Genomic DNA, 15,763 nt, shown 5'->3' with positions numbered 1-15,763 from the left:
ATGGTGAGGTGGTTTGTTTAAGTCAGGCACCCGGGGAGACACCTGTTGTCCGTGGGAGGAATATGGCCGTTGACATGCCAGGTGAAAATACCAAAAAAATCAGCTCTTCGGTGTGGAGGTATTTCACCAGAAATGCGGACAACAGGTGTCAAGCCGTGTGTTCCCTTTGTCAAGCTGTAATAAGTAGGGGTAAGGACGTTAACCACCTCGGAACATCCTCCCTTATACGTCACCTGCAGCGCATTCATAATAAGTCAGTGACAAGTTCAAAAACTTTGGGTGACAGCGGAAGCAGTCCACTGACCAGTAAATCCCTTCCTCTTGTAACCAAGCTCACGCAAACCACCCCACCAACTCCCTCAGTGTCAATTTCCTCCTTCCCCAGGAATGCCAATAGTCCTGCAGGCCATGTCACTGGCAATTCTGACGAGTCCTCTCCTGCCTGGGATTCCTCCGATGCATCCTTGCGTGTAACGCCTACTGCTGCTGGCGCTGCTGTTGTTGCCGCTGGGAGTCGATGGTCATCCCAGAGGGGAAGTCGTAAGCCCACTTGTACAACTTCCAGTAAGCAATTGACTGTTCAACAGTCCTTTGCGAGGAAGATGAAATATCACAGCAGTCATCCTACTGCAAAGCGGATAACTGAGTCCTTGACAACTATGTTGGTGTTAGACGTGCGTCCGGTATCCGCCGTTAGTTCACAGGGAACTAGACAATTTATTGAGGCAGTGTGCCCCCGTTACCAAATACCATCTAGGTTCCACTTCTCTAGGCAGGCGATACCGAGAATGTACACGGACGTCAGAAAAAGACTCACCAGTGTCCTAAAAAATGCAGTTGTACCCAATGTCCACTTAACCACGGACATGTGGACAAGTGGAGCAGGGCAGGGTCAGGACTATATGACTGTGACAGCCCACTGGGTAGATGTATGGACTCCCGCCGCAAGAACAGCAGCGGCGGCACCAGTAGCAGCATCTCGCAAACGCCAACTCTTTCCTAGGCAGGCTACGCTTTGTATCACCGCTTTCCAGAATACGCACACAGCTGAAAACCTCTTACGGCAACTGAGGAAGATCATCGCGGAATGGCTTACCCCAATTGGACTCTCCTGTGGATTTGTGGCATCGGACAACGCCAGCAATATTGTGTGTGCATTAAATATGGGCAAATTCCAGCACGTCCCATGTTTTGCACATACCTTGAATTTGGTGGTGCAGAATTTTTTAAAAAACGACAGGGGCGTGCAAGAGATGCTGTCGGTGGCCAGAAAAATTGCGGGACACTTTCGGCGTACAGGCACCACGTACAGAAGACTGGAGCACCACCAAAAACTACTGAACCTGCCCTGCCATCATCTGAAGCAAGAAGTGGTAACGAGGTGGAATTCAACCCTCTATATGCTTCAGAGGTTGGAGGAGCAGCAAAAGGCCATTCAAGCCTATACAATTGAGCACGATATAGTAGGTGGAATGCACCTGTCTCAAGTGCAGTGGAGAATGATTTCAACGTTGTGCAAGGTTCTGATGCCCTTTGAACTTGCCACACGTGAAGTCAGTTCAGACACTGCCAGCCTGAGTCAGGTCATTCCCCTCATCAGGCTTTTGCAGAAGAAGCTGGAGGCATTGAAGAAGGAGCTAAAAGGGAGCGATTCCGCTAGGCATGTGGGACTTGTGGATGCAGCCCTTAATTCGCTTAACAAGGATTCACGGGTGGTCAATCTGTTGAAATCAGAGCACTACATTTTGGCCACCGTGCTCGATCCTAGATTTAAAGCCTACCTTGGATCTCTCTTTCCGGCAGACACAGGTCTGCTGGGGTTGAAAGACCTGCTGGTGACAAAATTGTCAAGTCAAGCGGAACGCGACCTGTCAACATCTCCTCCTTCACATTCTCCCGCAACTGGGGGTGCGAGGAAAAGGCTCAGAATTCCGAGCCCACCCGCTGGCGGTGATGCAGGGCAGTCTGGAGCGACTGCTGATGCTGACATCTGGTCCGGACTGAAGGACCTGACAACGATTACGGACATGTCGTCTACTGTCACTGCATATGATTCTCTCAACATTGATAGAATGGTGGAGGATTATATGAGTGACCGCATCCAAGTAGGCACGTCACACAGTCCGTACTTATACTGGCAGGAAAAAGAGGCAATTTGGAGGCCCTTGCACAAACTGGCTTTATTCTACCTAAGTTGCCCTCCCACAAGTGTGTACTCCGAAAGAGTGTTTAGTGCCGCCGCTCACCTTGTCAGCAATCGGCGTACGAGGTTACATCCAGAAAATGTGGAGAAGATGATGTTCATTAAAATGAATTATAATCAATTCCTCCGCGGAGACATTGACCAGCAGCAATTGCCTCCACAAAGTACACAGGGAGCTGAGATGGTGGATTCCAGTGGGGACGAATTGATAATCTGTGAGGAGGGGGATGTACACGGTGATATATCGGAGGGTGAAGATGAGGTGGACATCTTGCCTCTGTAGAGCCAGTTTGTGCAAGGAGAGATTAATTGCTTCTTTTTTGGGGGGGGTCCAAACCAACCCGTCATATCAGTCACAGTCGTGTGGCAGACTCTGTCACTGAAATGATGGGTTGGTTAAAGTGTGCATGTCCTGTTTTGTTTATACAACATAAGGGTGGGTGGGAGGGCCCAAGGACAATTCCATCTTGCACCTCTTTTTTCTTTTCTTTTTCTTTGCATCATGTGCTGATTGGGGAGGGTTTTTTGGAAGGGACATCCTGCGTGACACTGCAGTGCCACTCCTAGATGGGCCCGGTGTTTGTGTCGGCCACTAGGGTCGCTAATCTTACTCACACAGTCAGCTACCTCATTGCGCCTCTTTTTTTCTTTGCGTCATGTGCTGTTTGGGGAGGGTTTTTTGGAAGGGACATCCTGCGTGACACTGCAGTGCCACTCCTAGATGGGCCCGGTGTTTGTGTCGGCCACTAGGGTCGCTAATCTTACTCACACAGCTACCTCATTGCGCCTCTTTTTTTCTTTGCGTCATGTGCTGTTTGGGGAGGGTTTTTTGGAAGGGCCATCCTGCGTGACACTGCAGTGCCACTCCTAGATGGGCCCGGTGTTTGTGTCGGCCACTAGGGTCGCTTATCTTACTCACACAGCGACCTCGGTGCAAATTTTAGGACTAAAAATAATATTGTGAGGTGTGAGGTATTCAGAATAGACTGAAAATGAGTGTAAATTATGGTTTTTGAGGTTAATAATACTTTGGGATCAAAATGACCCCCAAATTCTATGATTTAAGCTGTTTTTTAGTGTTTTTTGAAAAAAACACCCGAATCCAAAACACACCCGAATCCGACAAAAAAAATTCGGTGAGGTTTTGCCAAAACGCGTTCGAACCCAAAACACGGCCGCGGAACCGAACCCAAAACCAAAACAGAAAACCCGAAAAATTTCAGGTGCTCATCTCTAATGCTATGTTGTTTTCATACTGTAAACTGGTTAGTATATCACAAGTTATACGGTGTGATTGGTGTGGCTGGTATGAATCTTGCCCTTGGATTAACAAAAATCCTTTCCTCGTACTGTCCGTCTCCTCTGGGCACAGTATCTCTAACTGAGGTCTGGAGGAGGGGCATAGAGGGAGGAGCCAGTGCACACCCATACCTAAAGTCTTTCTTAAAGTGCCCATGTCTCCTGCGGAGCCCGTCTATCCCCATGATCCTTACGGAGTCCCCAGCATCCTCTACGGTCTACGAGAAAAAGATTTACCGGTAGGTTTAAAATCTTATTATTACAACAATCTTTCCTCCTTCATCCACAGGGGACACTGGAGGCTAATGACAGTGGGGTGTAGACGGTGGCATAAGTAGAGTCAGCACTTTAAATTTATAAGTGTGACTGGCTCCTCCTCCTCTATGCCCCCTCTCCAGTTATAAAATGTGCCAGAGGGAGCTGGTTGCTCTCTTGGCTTTCTCTAGATTTTTTTTTTTTATCAAAGCTGCGATCTCAAGCAGGGGATGGGCAGACAGCACTGCTCCTGTCTGCCTGCGATGTGGGAGCTGTCAGGGGAACCCGTTCCCACCTCTTGAGGTTGGTGCCCAGGTTCCCGGCTGCAGAGACATCAGTCTCTGTGTCAGTCCCAACATGGCCGCTTGCATTCGGATCACCCCCAGGCCACCGACCAGCACGGCAGCCGTGAGTATACCCAAGCTCCCTGACTAGCGGAGAGTCTAGGGGTCAGTAAACAGCCCATTGCACGCTCTACACCATGGCACTGCTGGGCGCATATACAGATTGCTACACAGTGACAGCGCTGATATGTAAAACATTTGTTAAATGTGCCAACTTGGACATTGAAGGTGCGAAGATTAGCTCAGTGCAGACTTAGGTACCCAGGAGGTGTCTCTGTTCTGTTACTCAAGTAAGGCTGGTATTCAGTTTCACAAGCTCCAGCAGTGTTCATGCCACAGAAATCGTGTCAGCTTTATCCTCTTGAAGGATAGAGAGGCCTCCAGATCACAGAGGGCAGCGTAGATGCCTACATCAGGTCCGGCTTGGGCGCAGGCTCTGTCAGTGGCGGGTATAACCACGATATTGGGTCCTACAGGAGAGGCCCTTTTACCGTCTGTTGTCTTATCAGATGACTCTTTGATGGAGGAACAGTCTTCCACACTTGAGACAGGAAATCTCCGACGAAAGTCACTCCCTAGAAGCACTCGGAGGTCAATTACAAGGACATAGAGCCAATGATCCTGGCAGTGGTTCAGGCACCTGAGGTCACCAACCACGGACCTTCGCAACCTTCCCTTTTTGGGAAGAAACAAGGATCTTTGGTCATTTCCCAACAGGAATTAGATGACCAGATAACATTACCTTGGAAATATAAAAAGTTTCATGGCTTCTGCTTGCCTCTTCCTTTTTTTTTTTCTCCCACAGAAAGCAGAGTACGGTAGGAGACTCCTCCAACAGGGGAACTTTATGCGTCACGTCTGTCAAAGACAACTGTACTACCAGTTTGGTGCTACTTCCCTAAAGGAACCATCAAATTGTAAGTTGGAGACTACGCTTGAGTCTAATTTCACTGTGGGAGGGGTAATCTTTCGCCCTGCTCTTGTTGGTTCCTGGATTTACATGGCTATTGATGCCTGGGCCAAGGGGCTGTCAACAGGGTAGCAAGCTGGTCTCCCAGGAGCTGATCTTGTCACTTGCAGTACTCATTTGTTAATCTGCTCTTGGTTTAGAGGATGCTTTTAGAGATGTGCTCTCTCCTGTTCTACATTGGCAATCTCAGCCCATAGAGCCCTATGGCTTCGCGATTGGCAGACAGATGCAGAATCAGTAGAAACTCATTTTCAGGTGACTCCACACAGAACATATTCTGACCCGTCTTTGTGGTCCTTTCATGTACCTGAGGTAGAGGTTGAACTGCAGCAGTCTCTTGAACCAGGATCTTAAGACTACCAGCAGACCAGCTGCATGACTGGCTACCCTCTCACGGAGAAGCCTGGTCTCCCAGGGGTACATAATAGATTTCCTTTTCCAAACCGTTCATCGTTTCTTCACCTCTGGTTGTAAGTGCAGATATCTGCTTTCTTAATGTTTTTTCCAGAGCATTCTGGTCTTAATACAGGAACTGCAGAATTTTTTTCTGAAGGCGGTGATTTGTCTTCAGCCTCCCTTTGTTCCTCCCACTGCACCTTGGGACCTAAACCTGGTTCTGTTTTTCCTCCAGTCCTCCTTCTTCGAGCTGTTGAAGATGGCTGACTTCAAATTTCTCTCCTGGAAGACTGTGATTCTTCTCGCTTTGGCTTCAGCCAGACGGGTCTTGGAACTGAGAGCTCTCTTGCGTCGCTCTGCTTATCTAATCTTCCAGAGGGTTAGCGTAAAACTCTGCACAATGCAGGAATTTCTGCATCAGGTGTTTTCTTTCCAATTAACCAGACCATAGTGTTACCTGATCTTTTGGAGGATTCTACATCCTCACAATCCTTGGAGGTGGTACAGGCCCTGCACATCTCTGTAGACCAGACGGCTCAGCTGAGGAAATCAGAGACACTTTGTCCTCTATGTTGTTGATACGCTGTGTTGGCCTGCGTCAACGCTGACATCTCGCTGTATTTGCCTGCCTATTCAACAGGCCTATTTGGCTTCCTCTCAAACTCCACCTTCATCCAATTCTGCACACTCCACAGGTTTGGGACCTTCAGGGGCAGCTGCCCGAGGGGTTTCAACTATGCAACCTGTGTCGTGCGGCTACCTGGTCTGGCCAAACGACTTTGGTCAGATTCTACTGGTTTGAGATCTTTGCAGCTCTATGTTGCAGGTTTCACAGCGCTCACCTACCTGTGTAGAGTGCTCTGAGGTGTCCCCAATGTCATTGGCCTCCAGTGTCCCCTAGTGGATGAAGGAGAAAATTGGATTTTGGTTCTTACCGGTAAATCCATTTCTCTGATTCCACAGAGGACACTGGATGCCTGTCCTGCGCTGCTTTTCCTGTCATTGCATGTGTGGTGTTATGTTGTGACTGCATCTGTTTATGCATATTGTTCTATGAATTATCAGATTCTGTTTCATATGTTTAACCTCCCCTAGAGTTGTGCTCTCTCTGTCTCTCCTCTGGCTCAGTTTCTCTTAACTGGTCTGGAGGGGGGCATAGAGGCGTAGGAGCTAGTCACACGTATAAATTTAAAGGGTCGGCTCCACTTATTCACCCATCTATACCCCACGGTCATTAGCCTCCACTGTCCCCTGTGGAATCAGAGAAATGGATTTACCGGTAAGTACCAAAATCCTGTTTTCTCTGTCAGTCTAAACTAATGAGGGAGTTGAGAGCCATCAGCCCCTATTATACTCCGGCTCTACCCCTCACATCATGTCACTGTGTTACCAGCCCAGAGTTCTGACCAGTCTCCTCCCCACACTCTCTGGTGTATCTCATACATCAGGAGCCATCAGCCCCTATTATACTCCTGCTCTCCCCCTCACATCATGTCACTGTGTGTTACCAGCCCAGAGATCTGACCAGTCTCCTCTCCACACTCTCTGGTGTATCTCGTACATCAGAAGCCATCAACCGCTATTATACTCCTGCTCTCCCCCTCACATCATATCACTCTGTGTTACCAGCCCAGAGATCTGACCAGTCTCCTCCCCACACTCTCTGGTGTATCTCGTACATCAGAATCCATCAGCCCCTATTATACTCCTGCTCTCCCCCTCACATCATGTCCCTGTGTGTGTTACCAGCCCAGAGATCTGACCAGTCTCCCCACCACACTCTCTGGTGTATATCGTACATCAGGAGCCATCAGCCCCTATTATACACTCCTGCATGGGGGATTGGAACATAAAACTAAGGCATTCATTTTCCTCCATGTGATAGCAGAGCATGTGCGGGACATGTATAACAGTCATTATATATGGTCTTCCCCAGTATTATGTGGCACACTCAAAGTATTTATGGTGTACTAAGTACAAACCTATGGGAATAGGAGTGAGATTATATAAAGATGAATTATGCCTTTGCTATGGGGATACTTAGTTATCTTCTTTATTTCTACCAGGTGGAAACAATACAAGGAATACCTCGGAGGGACATGTCGTTTCATTTCCAGATTTTAAATTCAAAGATGAGAACATCACACGAGGCTCTCCAGACGGAAACCTAAATATACATCCAGCATTTCACAGTGCAGATATATCTTCTGATCCCTATATTCCTGAGGAATGTTCTCCTAGTAACTCAAATATCGCTGCACATAGTACAGATCGTAACAGTGATAGAATAAACAAATATGATCGAAGTCACACAGGAAAGAAACTATTAAAGTGTTCTGAGTGTGGGGAATTGTTTACACGGAAATCACTTCTTGTTATACATCAGGGATATCACACAGGTGAGAAACCATTTCCACATTCTGAGCGTGGGAAATGTTTTACACAGAAATCACATCAAGTTAAACATAAGAGAAGTCACACAGGGGTGAATCCATTTTCGTGTTATGAGTGTGGGGAATGGTTTCCACGGAAAACACTTCTTGTTAGACATCGGGGATATCACACAGCTGAGAAACCATCTCTGTGTTACGAGCATGGAGATTTTTTTACACAGAAATCAGATCTTGTTGCACATGAGTGAAAGTCACACAAGTGAGAATATATTTCCATGTTATGAGTGTGGGGAATTGTTTACACGAAAATCACTTCTTAATAGACATCAGAACTCACACAGGTGAGAAACCATTTCCGTGCTCTGAGTGTGGGAAATGTTTTATATGGAAATCAGGTCTGGTTACACATCAGAGAACTCACACAGATGAGAGACCATTTTCTTGTTCTGAGTGTAAGAAATGTTATGCCACGAATACACGCCTAGCTAGACATCAGGGAGCTCAGCACAGGTAAAAACCTGTGTAAGACGTCAGAAATACCCATTTGAATTTCCTCTAATTGGCAGACTGGAAATGGTTGCATTAATGTTTTGCATATTAGAAAACCAATAACATTTGTGTTTAGCCCCTTTCTCCCAGAAGGATTTAAAGCATTTTACATATTTGTACAAGGTGAGACAGCCATCTTGGTTGTGCACAATTGCTGTCCTGAGTAATAACTCACATCCTTTCGTGCTCCCATGAAGCTTTTAGTCTAATTCCGTATCGCACCCCAGGTTTCATTCTTGTCAGAAACCGCTTAATCTACCAGTCTGCTTTTGATCTTTTTGGGAGAAAAGCAGTGGAAAACCATGCAAGTGTAACGGGGGTAATCCACGCTAGATTTTGAATAACTGTATTGTGCTATTATGCTAGTGCCTCCACCCAAGCCTCAAAGGTTATGTTCCCCAGGAGTAGGCTTGGGAAAAATCCCCTGAGGTCAGATAATATGCAATAACAATCGGTCTAGCAAGACTCATGTAACATCAATTACTATAGTAAAAGAATTAATCACATATTGAAGAAAAAAATAAGAATTTACTTACCGATAATTCTATTTCTCATAGTCCGTAGTGGATGCTGGGAACTCCGTAAGGACCATGGGGAATAGCGGCTCCGCAGGAGACTGGGCACAAAAGTAAAGCTTTAGGACTACCTGGTGTGCACTGGCTCCTCCCCCTATGACCCTCCTCCAAGCCTCAGTTAGGATACTGTGCCCGGACGAGCGTACACAATAAGGAAGGATTTATGAATCCCGGGTAAGACTCATACCAGCCACACCAATCACACCGTACAACCTGTGATCTGAACCCAGTTAACAGCATGATAACAGAGGAGCCTCTGGAAAGATGGCTCACAATCACAATAACCCGATTTTTGTAACAATAACTATGTACAAGTATTGCAGACAATCCGCACTTGGGATGGGCGCCCAGCATCCACTACGGACTATGAGAAATAGAATTATCGGTAAGTAAATTCTTATTTTCTCTGACGTCCTAGTGGATGCTGGGAACTCCGTAAGGACCATGGGGATTATACCAAAGCTCCCAAACAGGCGGGAGAGTGCGGATGACTCTGCAGCACCGAATGAGAGAACTCCAGGTCCTCCTCAGCCAGGGTATCAAATTTGTAGAATTTAGCAAACGTGTTTGCCCCTGACCAAGTAGCTGCTCGGCAAAGTTGTAAAGCCGAGACCCCTCGGGCAGCCGCCCAAGATGAGCCCACTTTCCGTGTGGAATGGGCTTTTACAGATTTTGGCTGTGGCAAGCCTGCCACAGAATGTGCAAGCTGAATTGTACTACAAATCCAACGAGCAATAGTCTGCTTAGAAGCAGGAGCACCCAGCTTGTTGGGTGCATACAGGATAAACAGCGAGTCAGATTTTCTGACTCCAGCCGTCCTGGAAACATATATTTTCAGGGCCCTGACTACGTCCAGCAACTTGGAGTCCTCCAAGTCCCTAGTAGCCGCAGGTACCACAATAGGCTGGTTCAAGTGAAACGCTGAAACCACCTTAGGGAGAAATTGAGGACGAGTCCTCAATTCTGCCCTGTCCGTATGAAAAATTAGGTAAGGGCTTTTATATGACAAAGCCGCCAATTCTGAGACACGCCTGGCTGAAGCCAGGGCCAACAGCATTACCACTTTCCATGTGAGATATTTTAAGTCCACAGTGGTGAGTGGTTCAAACCAATGTGATTTTAGGAACCCCAAAACTACATTGAGATCCCAAGGTGCCACTGGAGGCACAAAAGGAGGCTGTATATGCAGTACCCCTTTGACAAACGTCTGAACCTCAGGAACTGAAGCCAGTTCTTTCTGGAAGAAAATCGACAGGGACGAAATTTGAACCTTAATGGACCCTAATTTTAGGCCCATAGACAGTCCTGTTTGCTGGAAATGCAGGAAACGACCCAGTTGAAATTCCTCTGTAGGGGCCTTCCTGGCCTCGCACCACGCAACATATTTACGCCAAATGCGATGATAATGTTTTGCGGTTACATCCTTCCTGTCTTTGATCAGGATAGGGATGACTTCATCCGGAATGCCTTTTTCCTTCAGGATCCGGCGTTCAACCGCCATGCCGTCAAACGCAGCCGCGGTAAGTCTTAGAACAGACAGGGTCCTTGCTGGAGCAGGTCCCTTCTTAGAGGTAGAGGCCACGGATCCTCCGTGAGCATCTCTTGAAGTTCCGGGTACCAAGTCCTTCTTGGCCAATCCGGAGCCACGAATATAGTGCTTACTCCTCTCCATCTTATAATTCTCAGTACCTTGGGTATGAGAGGCAGAGGAGGGAACACATACACTGACTGGTACACCCACGGTGTTACCAGAGCGTCTACAACTATTGCCTGAGGGTCCCTTGACCTGGCGCAATACCTGTCGAGTGTTTTGTTGAGGCGGGACGCCATCATGTCCACCTTTGGTTTTTCCCAACGGTTTATAATCATGTGGAAGACTTCTGGGTGAAGTCCCACTCTCCCGGGTGGAGGTCTTGTCTGCTGAGGAAGTCTGCTTCCCAGTTGTCCACTCCCGGAATGAATACTGCTGACAGTGCTATCACATGATTTTCCGCCCAGCGAAGAATCCTTGCAGCTTCTGCCATTGACTGCTTCTTGTGCCACCCTGTCTGTTTACGTGGGTGACTGCCGTGATGTTGTCCGACTGGATCAACACCGGCTGACCTTGAAGCAGAGGTCTTGCTAAGCTTAGAGCATTGTAAATGGCCGTTAGCTCCAGGATATTTATGTGAAGTGATGTCTCCAGGATTGACCATAAGCCCTGGAAATTTCTTCCCTGTGTGACTGCTCCCCAGCCTCGCAGGCTGGCCTCCGTGGTCACCAGGACCCAGTCCTGAATGCCGAATCTGCGGCCCTCTAGAAGATGAGCACTCTGCAACCACCACAGGAGGGACACCCTTGTCCTTGGTGACCGGGTTATCCGCTGATGCATCTTAAGATGCGACCCGGACCATTTGTCCAGCAGGTCCCACTGGAAAGTTCTTGCGTGGAATCTGCCGAATGGCTTTGCTTCGTAGGAAGCCACCATTTTTCCCAGAACCCTTGTGCATTGATGCACTGAGACTTGGCTCGGTTTTAGGAGGTTCCTGACTAGCTCGGATAACTCCCTGGCTTCCTCCTCCGGGAGAAACACCTGTTTCTGAACTGTGTCCAGAATCATCCCTAGGAACAGAAGACGAGTCGTCGGAACCAGCTGCGATTTTGGAATATTGAGAATCCAACCGTGCTGTCGCAACACTACCTGAGATAGTGCTACACCGACCTCCAACTGTTCCCTGGATCTTACCCTTATCAGGAGATCGTCCAAGTAAGGGATAACTAAAACTCCCTTCCTTCGAAGGAGTATCATCATTTCGGCCATTACCTTGGTAAAGACCCGGGGTGCCGCGGACCATCCAAACGGCAGCGTCTGAAACTGATAGTGACAGTTCTGTACCACAAACCTGAGGTACCCTTGGTGAGAAGGGTAAATTGGGACATGAAGGTAAGCATCCTTGATGTCCAGAGACACCATGTAGTCCCCTTCTCTTGAATTTGAACCTCTGTATGTAAGTGTTCAAAGATTTTAGATTTAAAATCGGTCTCACCGAGCCGTCCGGCTTCGGTACCACAACAGTGTGGAATAATACCCCTTTCCCTGTTGCAGGAGGGGTACCTTGATTATCACCTGCTGGGAATACAGCTTGTGAATGGCTTCCAAAACTGCCTCCCTGTCTGCTTGTAAAGCCCCAGCGTCATGCTAAGGGCTTGGCAGAGGCGGGAGAGGGCTTCTGTTCCTGGGAACTGGCTGATTTCTGCAGCCTTTTTCCTCTCCCTCTGTCACGGGGCAGAAATGAGGAACCTTTTGCCAACTTGCCCTTATGGGAACGAAAGGACTGCGCCTGATAATATGGCGTCTTATGTTGAGAGGCCACCTGGGGTAAAAACGTGGATTTCCCAGCTGTTGCCGTGGCCACCAGGTCTGAAAGACCGACCCCAAATAACTCCTCCCCTTTATAAGGCAATACTTCCATATGCCATTTGGAATCCGCATCACCTGACCACTGTCGTGTCCATAACACTCTTCTGGCAGAAATGGACAGCGCACTTACTCTTGATGCCAGTCGGCAAATATCCCGCTGTGCATCACACATATATAGAAATGCATCTTTTAAATGCTCTATAGGCAATAATATACTGTCCCTATCTAGGGTATCAATATTTTCAGTCAGGGAATCAGACCACGCCAACCCAGCACTGCACATCCAGGCTGAGGCGATTGCTGGTCGCAGTATAACACCAGTATGTGTGTAAATACCTTTTAGGATACCCTCCTGCTTTCTATCAGCAGGATCCTTAAGGGCGGCCATCTCAGGAGAGGGTAGAGCCCTTGTTTTGACAAGCGTGTGAGCGCTTTATCCACTCTAGGGGGTGTTTCCCAACGCACCTTAACCTCTGGCGGGAAAGGATATAATGCCAATAACTTTTTAGAAATTATCAGTTTTTTTATCGGGGGAAACCCACGCTTCATCACACACCTCATTTAATTTCTCAGATTCAGGAAAACTACAGGTAGTTTTTCCTCACCGAACATAATACCCCTATTGGTGGTACTCGTATTATCAGAAATGTGTAAAACATTTTTCATTGCCTCAATCATGTAACGTGTGGCCCTACTGGAAGTCATATTTGTCTCTTCACCGTCGACACTGGAGTTAGTATCCGTGTCGGCGTCTGTATCTGCCATCTGAGGTAACGGGCGCTTTAGAGCCCCTGACGGCCTATGAGACGTCTGGACAGGCACAAGCTGAGTAGCCGGCTGTGTCAATCATTGTCTTTTGTAAAGAGCTGACACTGTCACGTAATTCCTTCCAACAGTTCATCCACTCAGGTGTCGACCCCCTAGGGGGTGACATCCCTATTACATGCAATTTGCTCAGCCTCCACATCATTTTCCTCCTCATACATGTCGACACAAACGTACCGACACACAGCACACACACAGGGAATGCTCTGATAGAGGACAGGACCCCACTAGCCCTTTGGGGAGACAGAGGGAGAGTTTGCCAGCACACACCAGAGCGCTATATATATATACAGGGATAACCTTATATAAGTGTTTTTCCCCTTATAGCTGCTGTATTGTTAATACTGCGCCTAATTAGTGCCCCCCTCTCTTTTTTAACCCTTTCTGTAGTGTAGTGACTGCAGGGGAGAGCCAGGGAGCTTCCCTCCAACTGAGCTGTGAGGGAAAATGGCGCCAGTGTGCTGAGGAGATAGGCTCCGCCCCCTTCTCTGCGGCCTTTTCTCCCGTTTTTCAGTGTAATCTGGCAGGGGTTAAAATTCATCCATATAGCCCTGGGGGCTATATGTGATGTATTTTCGCCAGCCAAGGTGTTTTTATTGCTGCTCAGGGCGCCCCCCCCTAGCGCCCTGCACCCTCAGTGACCGAAGTGTGAAGTGTGCTGAGGAGCAATGGCGCACAGCTGCAGTGCTGTGCGCTACCTTGGTGAAGACAGGATGTCTTCTGCCGCCGATTTTCCGGACCTCTTCTTGCTTCTGTCTCTGTAAGGGGGCCGGCGGCGTGGCTCTGGGACCGGACTCCATGGCTGGGCCTGTGTTCGATCCCTCTGGAGCTAATGGTGTCCAGTAACCTAAGAAGCCCAATCCACTCTGCACGCAGGTGAGTTCGCTTCTTCTCCCCTTAGTCCCTCGATGCAGTGAGCCTGTTGCCAGCAGGTCTCACTGAAAATAAAAAACCTAAAACTAAACTTTTCACTAAGCAGCTCAGGAGAGCCCCTAGTGTGCACCCTTCTCGTTCGGGCACAAAAATCTAACTGAGGCTTGGAGGAGGGTCATAGGGGGAGGAGCCAGTGCACACCAGGTAGTCCTAAAGCTTTACTTTTGTGCCCAGTCTCCTGCGGAGCCGCTATTCCCCATGGTCCTTACGGAGTTCCCAGCATCCACTAGGACGTCAGAGAAATTAAGTTTTATTATCTCAGGAACCCTTGTTAGTTCTTGACTCCTTTAAATGAAATCAGAGGTTAAACAGAAAAAAACAGTAAATGGACAATAACAGCATTTGTCAAAGAACTGACTTTTATACACACAAGTGTTACTTGTAGTAATTATTCTGTTGCAGACAAACCTTCCCGATCTTTGTCCCCTTTCTGACACTGAACCATCTAGTAACCACCTTGTTCCTTTCTTGAAGGTATTTCTCTTACGGTCACTTGCAGGGCTATCTAGCTACATGGCTTCCATTTTGTAGCTTCTCTATACCTATATCACCTCCCCCAACTCTCCACTCTCACACACCCAATATTAGTTTTCTGAGAATATAATTTAACAACAGAGTAATTATATTTCAACATATTTGAGATCTCAAATTACCCCTTTTATTTTTGTAAGAGTGTACTTTAAATGTTAACTCAAGCCCGGGCTGAGGATGTCCTGAAGGAGTTAATTCAATGGATGATGGTTATCAGTTAAATTCAAGGCAAACGATGGTTATATGTCTAGAATCCTGCTAATTAGCTGTATTTTATAGATGCTAGAAGTTTATCTCGGCTCATAGAAAGCTATCATCTGAAATTAGTACAATACATTTCTTAATGCTGGTTGCTGGTTAGATAACTTAAACAGCTGGTGAGGTATTTTATTGCCTTGTGGAGAAGGAATAGGCCATCCAGTACTTTTAGTGACAATAACCTGTATAACGCCTGTAGTTCTCAGTCTCTAACACTTAACGGGCAGATTCAAGTGATATAAAGCTGATGGCTGTAAGAATATGTATATGAGTTTCCTCCTGTCCCAGTGCTCTCTGATCAAGAACTGTCAGGGGTACTAAGGCTATGCCAGGGTTTTCATTAGAGATGAGCGCCTGAAATTTTTCGGGTTTTGTGTTTTGGTTTTGGGTTCGGTTCCGCGGCCGTGTTTTGGGTTCGAACGCGTTTTGGCAAAACCTCACCGAATTTTTTTTGTCGGATTCGGGTGTGTTTTGGATTCGGGTGTTTTTTTCAAAAAACACTAAAAAACAGCTTAAATCATAGAATTTGGGGGTCATTTTGATCCCAAAGTATTATTAACCTCAAAAACCATAATTTACACTCATTTTCAGTCTATTCTGAATACCTCACACCTCACAATATTATTTTTAGTCCTAAAATTTGCACCGAGGTCGCTGTGTGAGTAAGATAAGCGACCCTAGTGGCCGACACAAACACCGGGCCCATCTAGGAGTGGCACTGCAGTGTCACGCAGGATGTCCCTTCCAAAAAACCCTCCCCAAACAGCACATGACGCAAAGAAAAAAAGAGGCGCAATGAGGTAGCTGTGTGAGTAAGATTAGCGACCCTAGT

General features: G+C 47.4%; 1 protein-coding gene across 1 annotated transcript in view; it reads left to right on the top strand.

Moving 5' to 3' along the window:
- LOC135057164 (zinc finger protein 436-like) overlaps window positions 1–8,108 on the top strand; it is a 67,460-nt gene extending 59,352 nt beyond the window's left edge. Inside the window, exon 5 of the mRNA XM_063963063.1 lies at window positions 7,534–8,108. Within this exon, the coding sequence (XP_063819133.1) occupies window positions 7,534–8,108 (575 nt within the window). The remainder of the gene's footprint in view (window positions 1–7,533) is intronic.
- The last annotated feature ends 7,655 nt before the right edge of the window (window positions 8,109–15,763 follow it).

The sequence above is a fragment of the Pseudophryne corroboree genome, chromosome 3 (genome assembly GCF_028390025.1).
Source record: "Pseudophryne corroboree isolate aPseCor3 chromosome 3, aPseCor3.hap2, whole genome shotgun sequence".
Classification (NCBI taxonomy): Eukaryota; Metazoa; Chordata; class Amphibia; order Anura; family Myobatrachidae; genus Pseudophryne; species Pseudophryne corroboree.
This window is presented reverse-complemented; position numbering and strand designations above follow the sequence as displayed.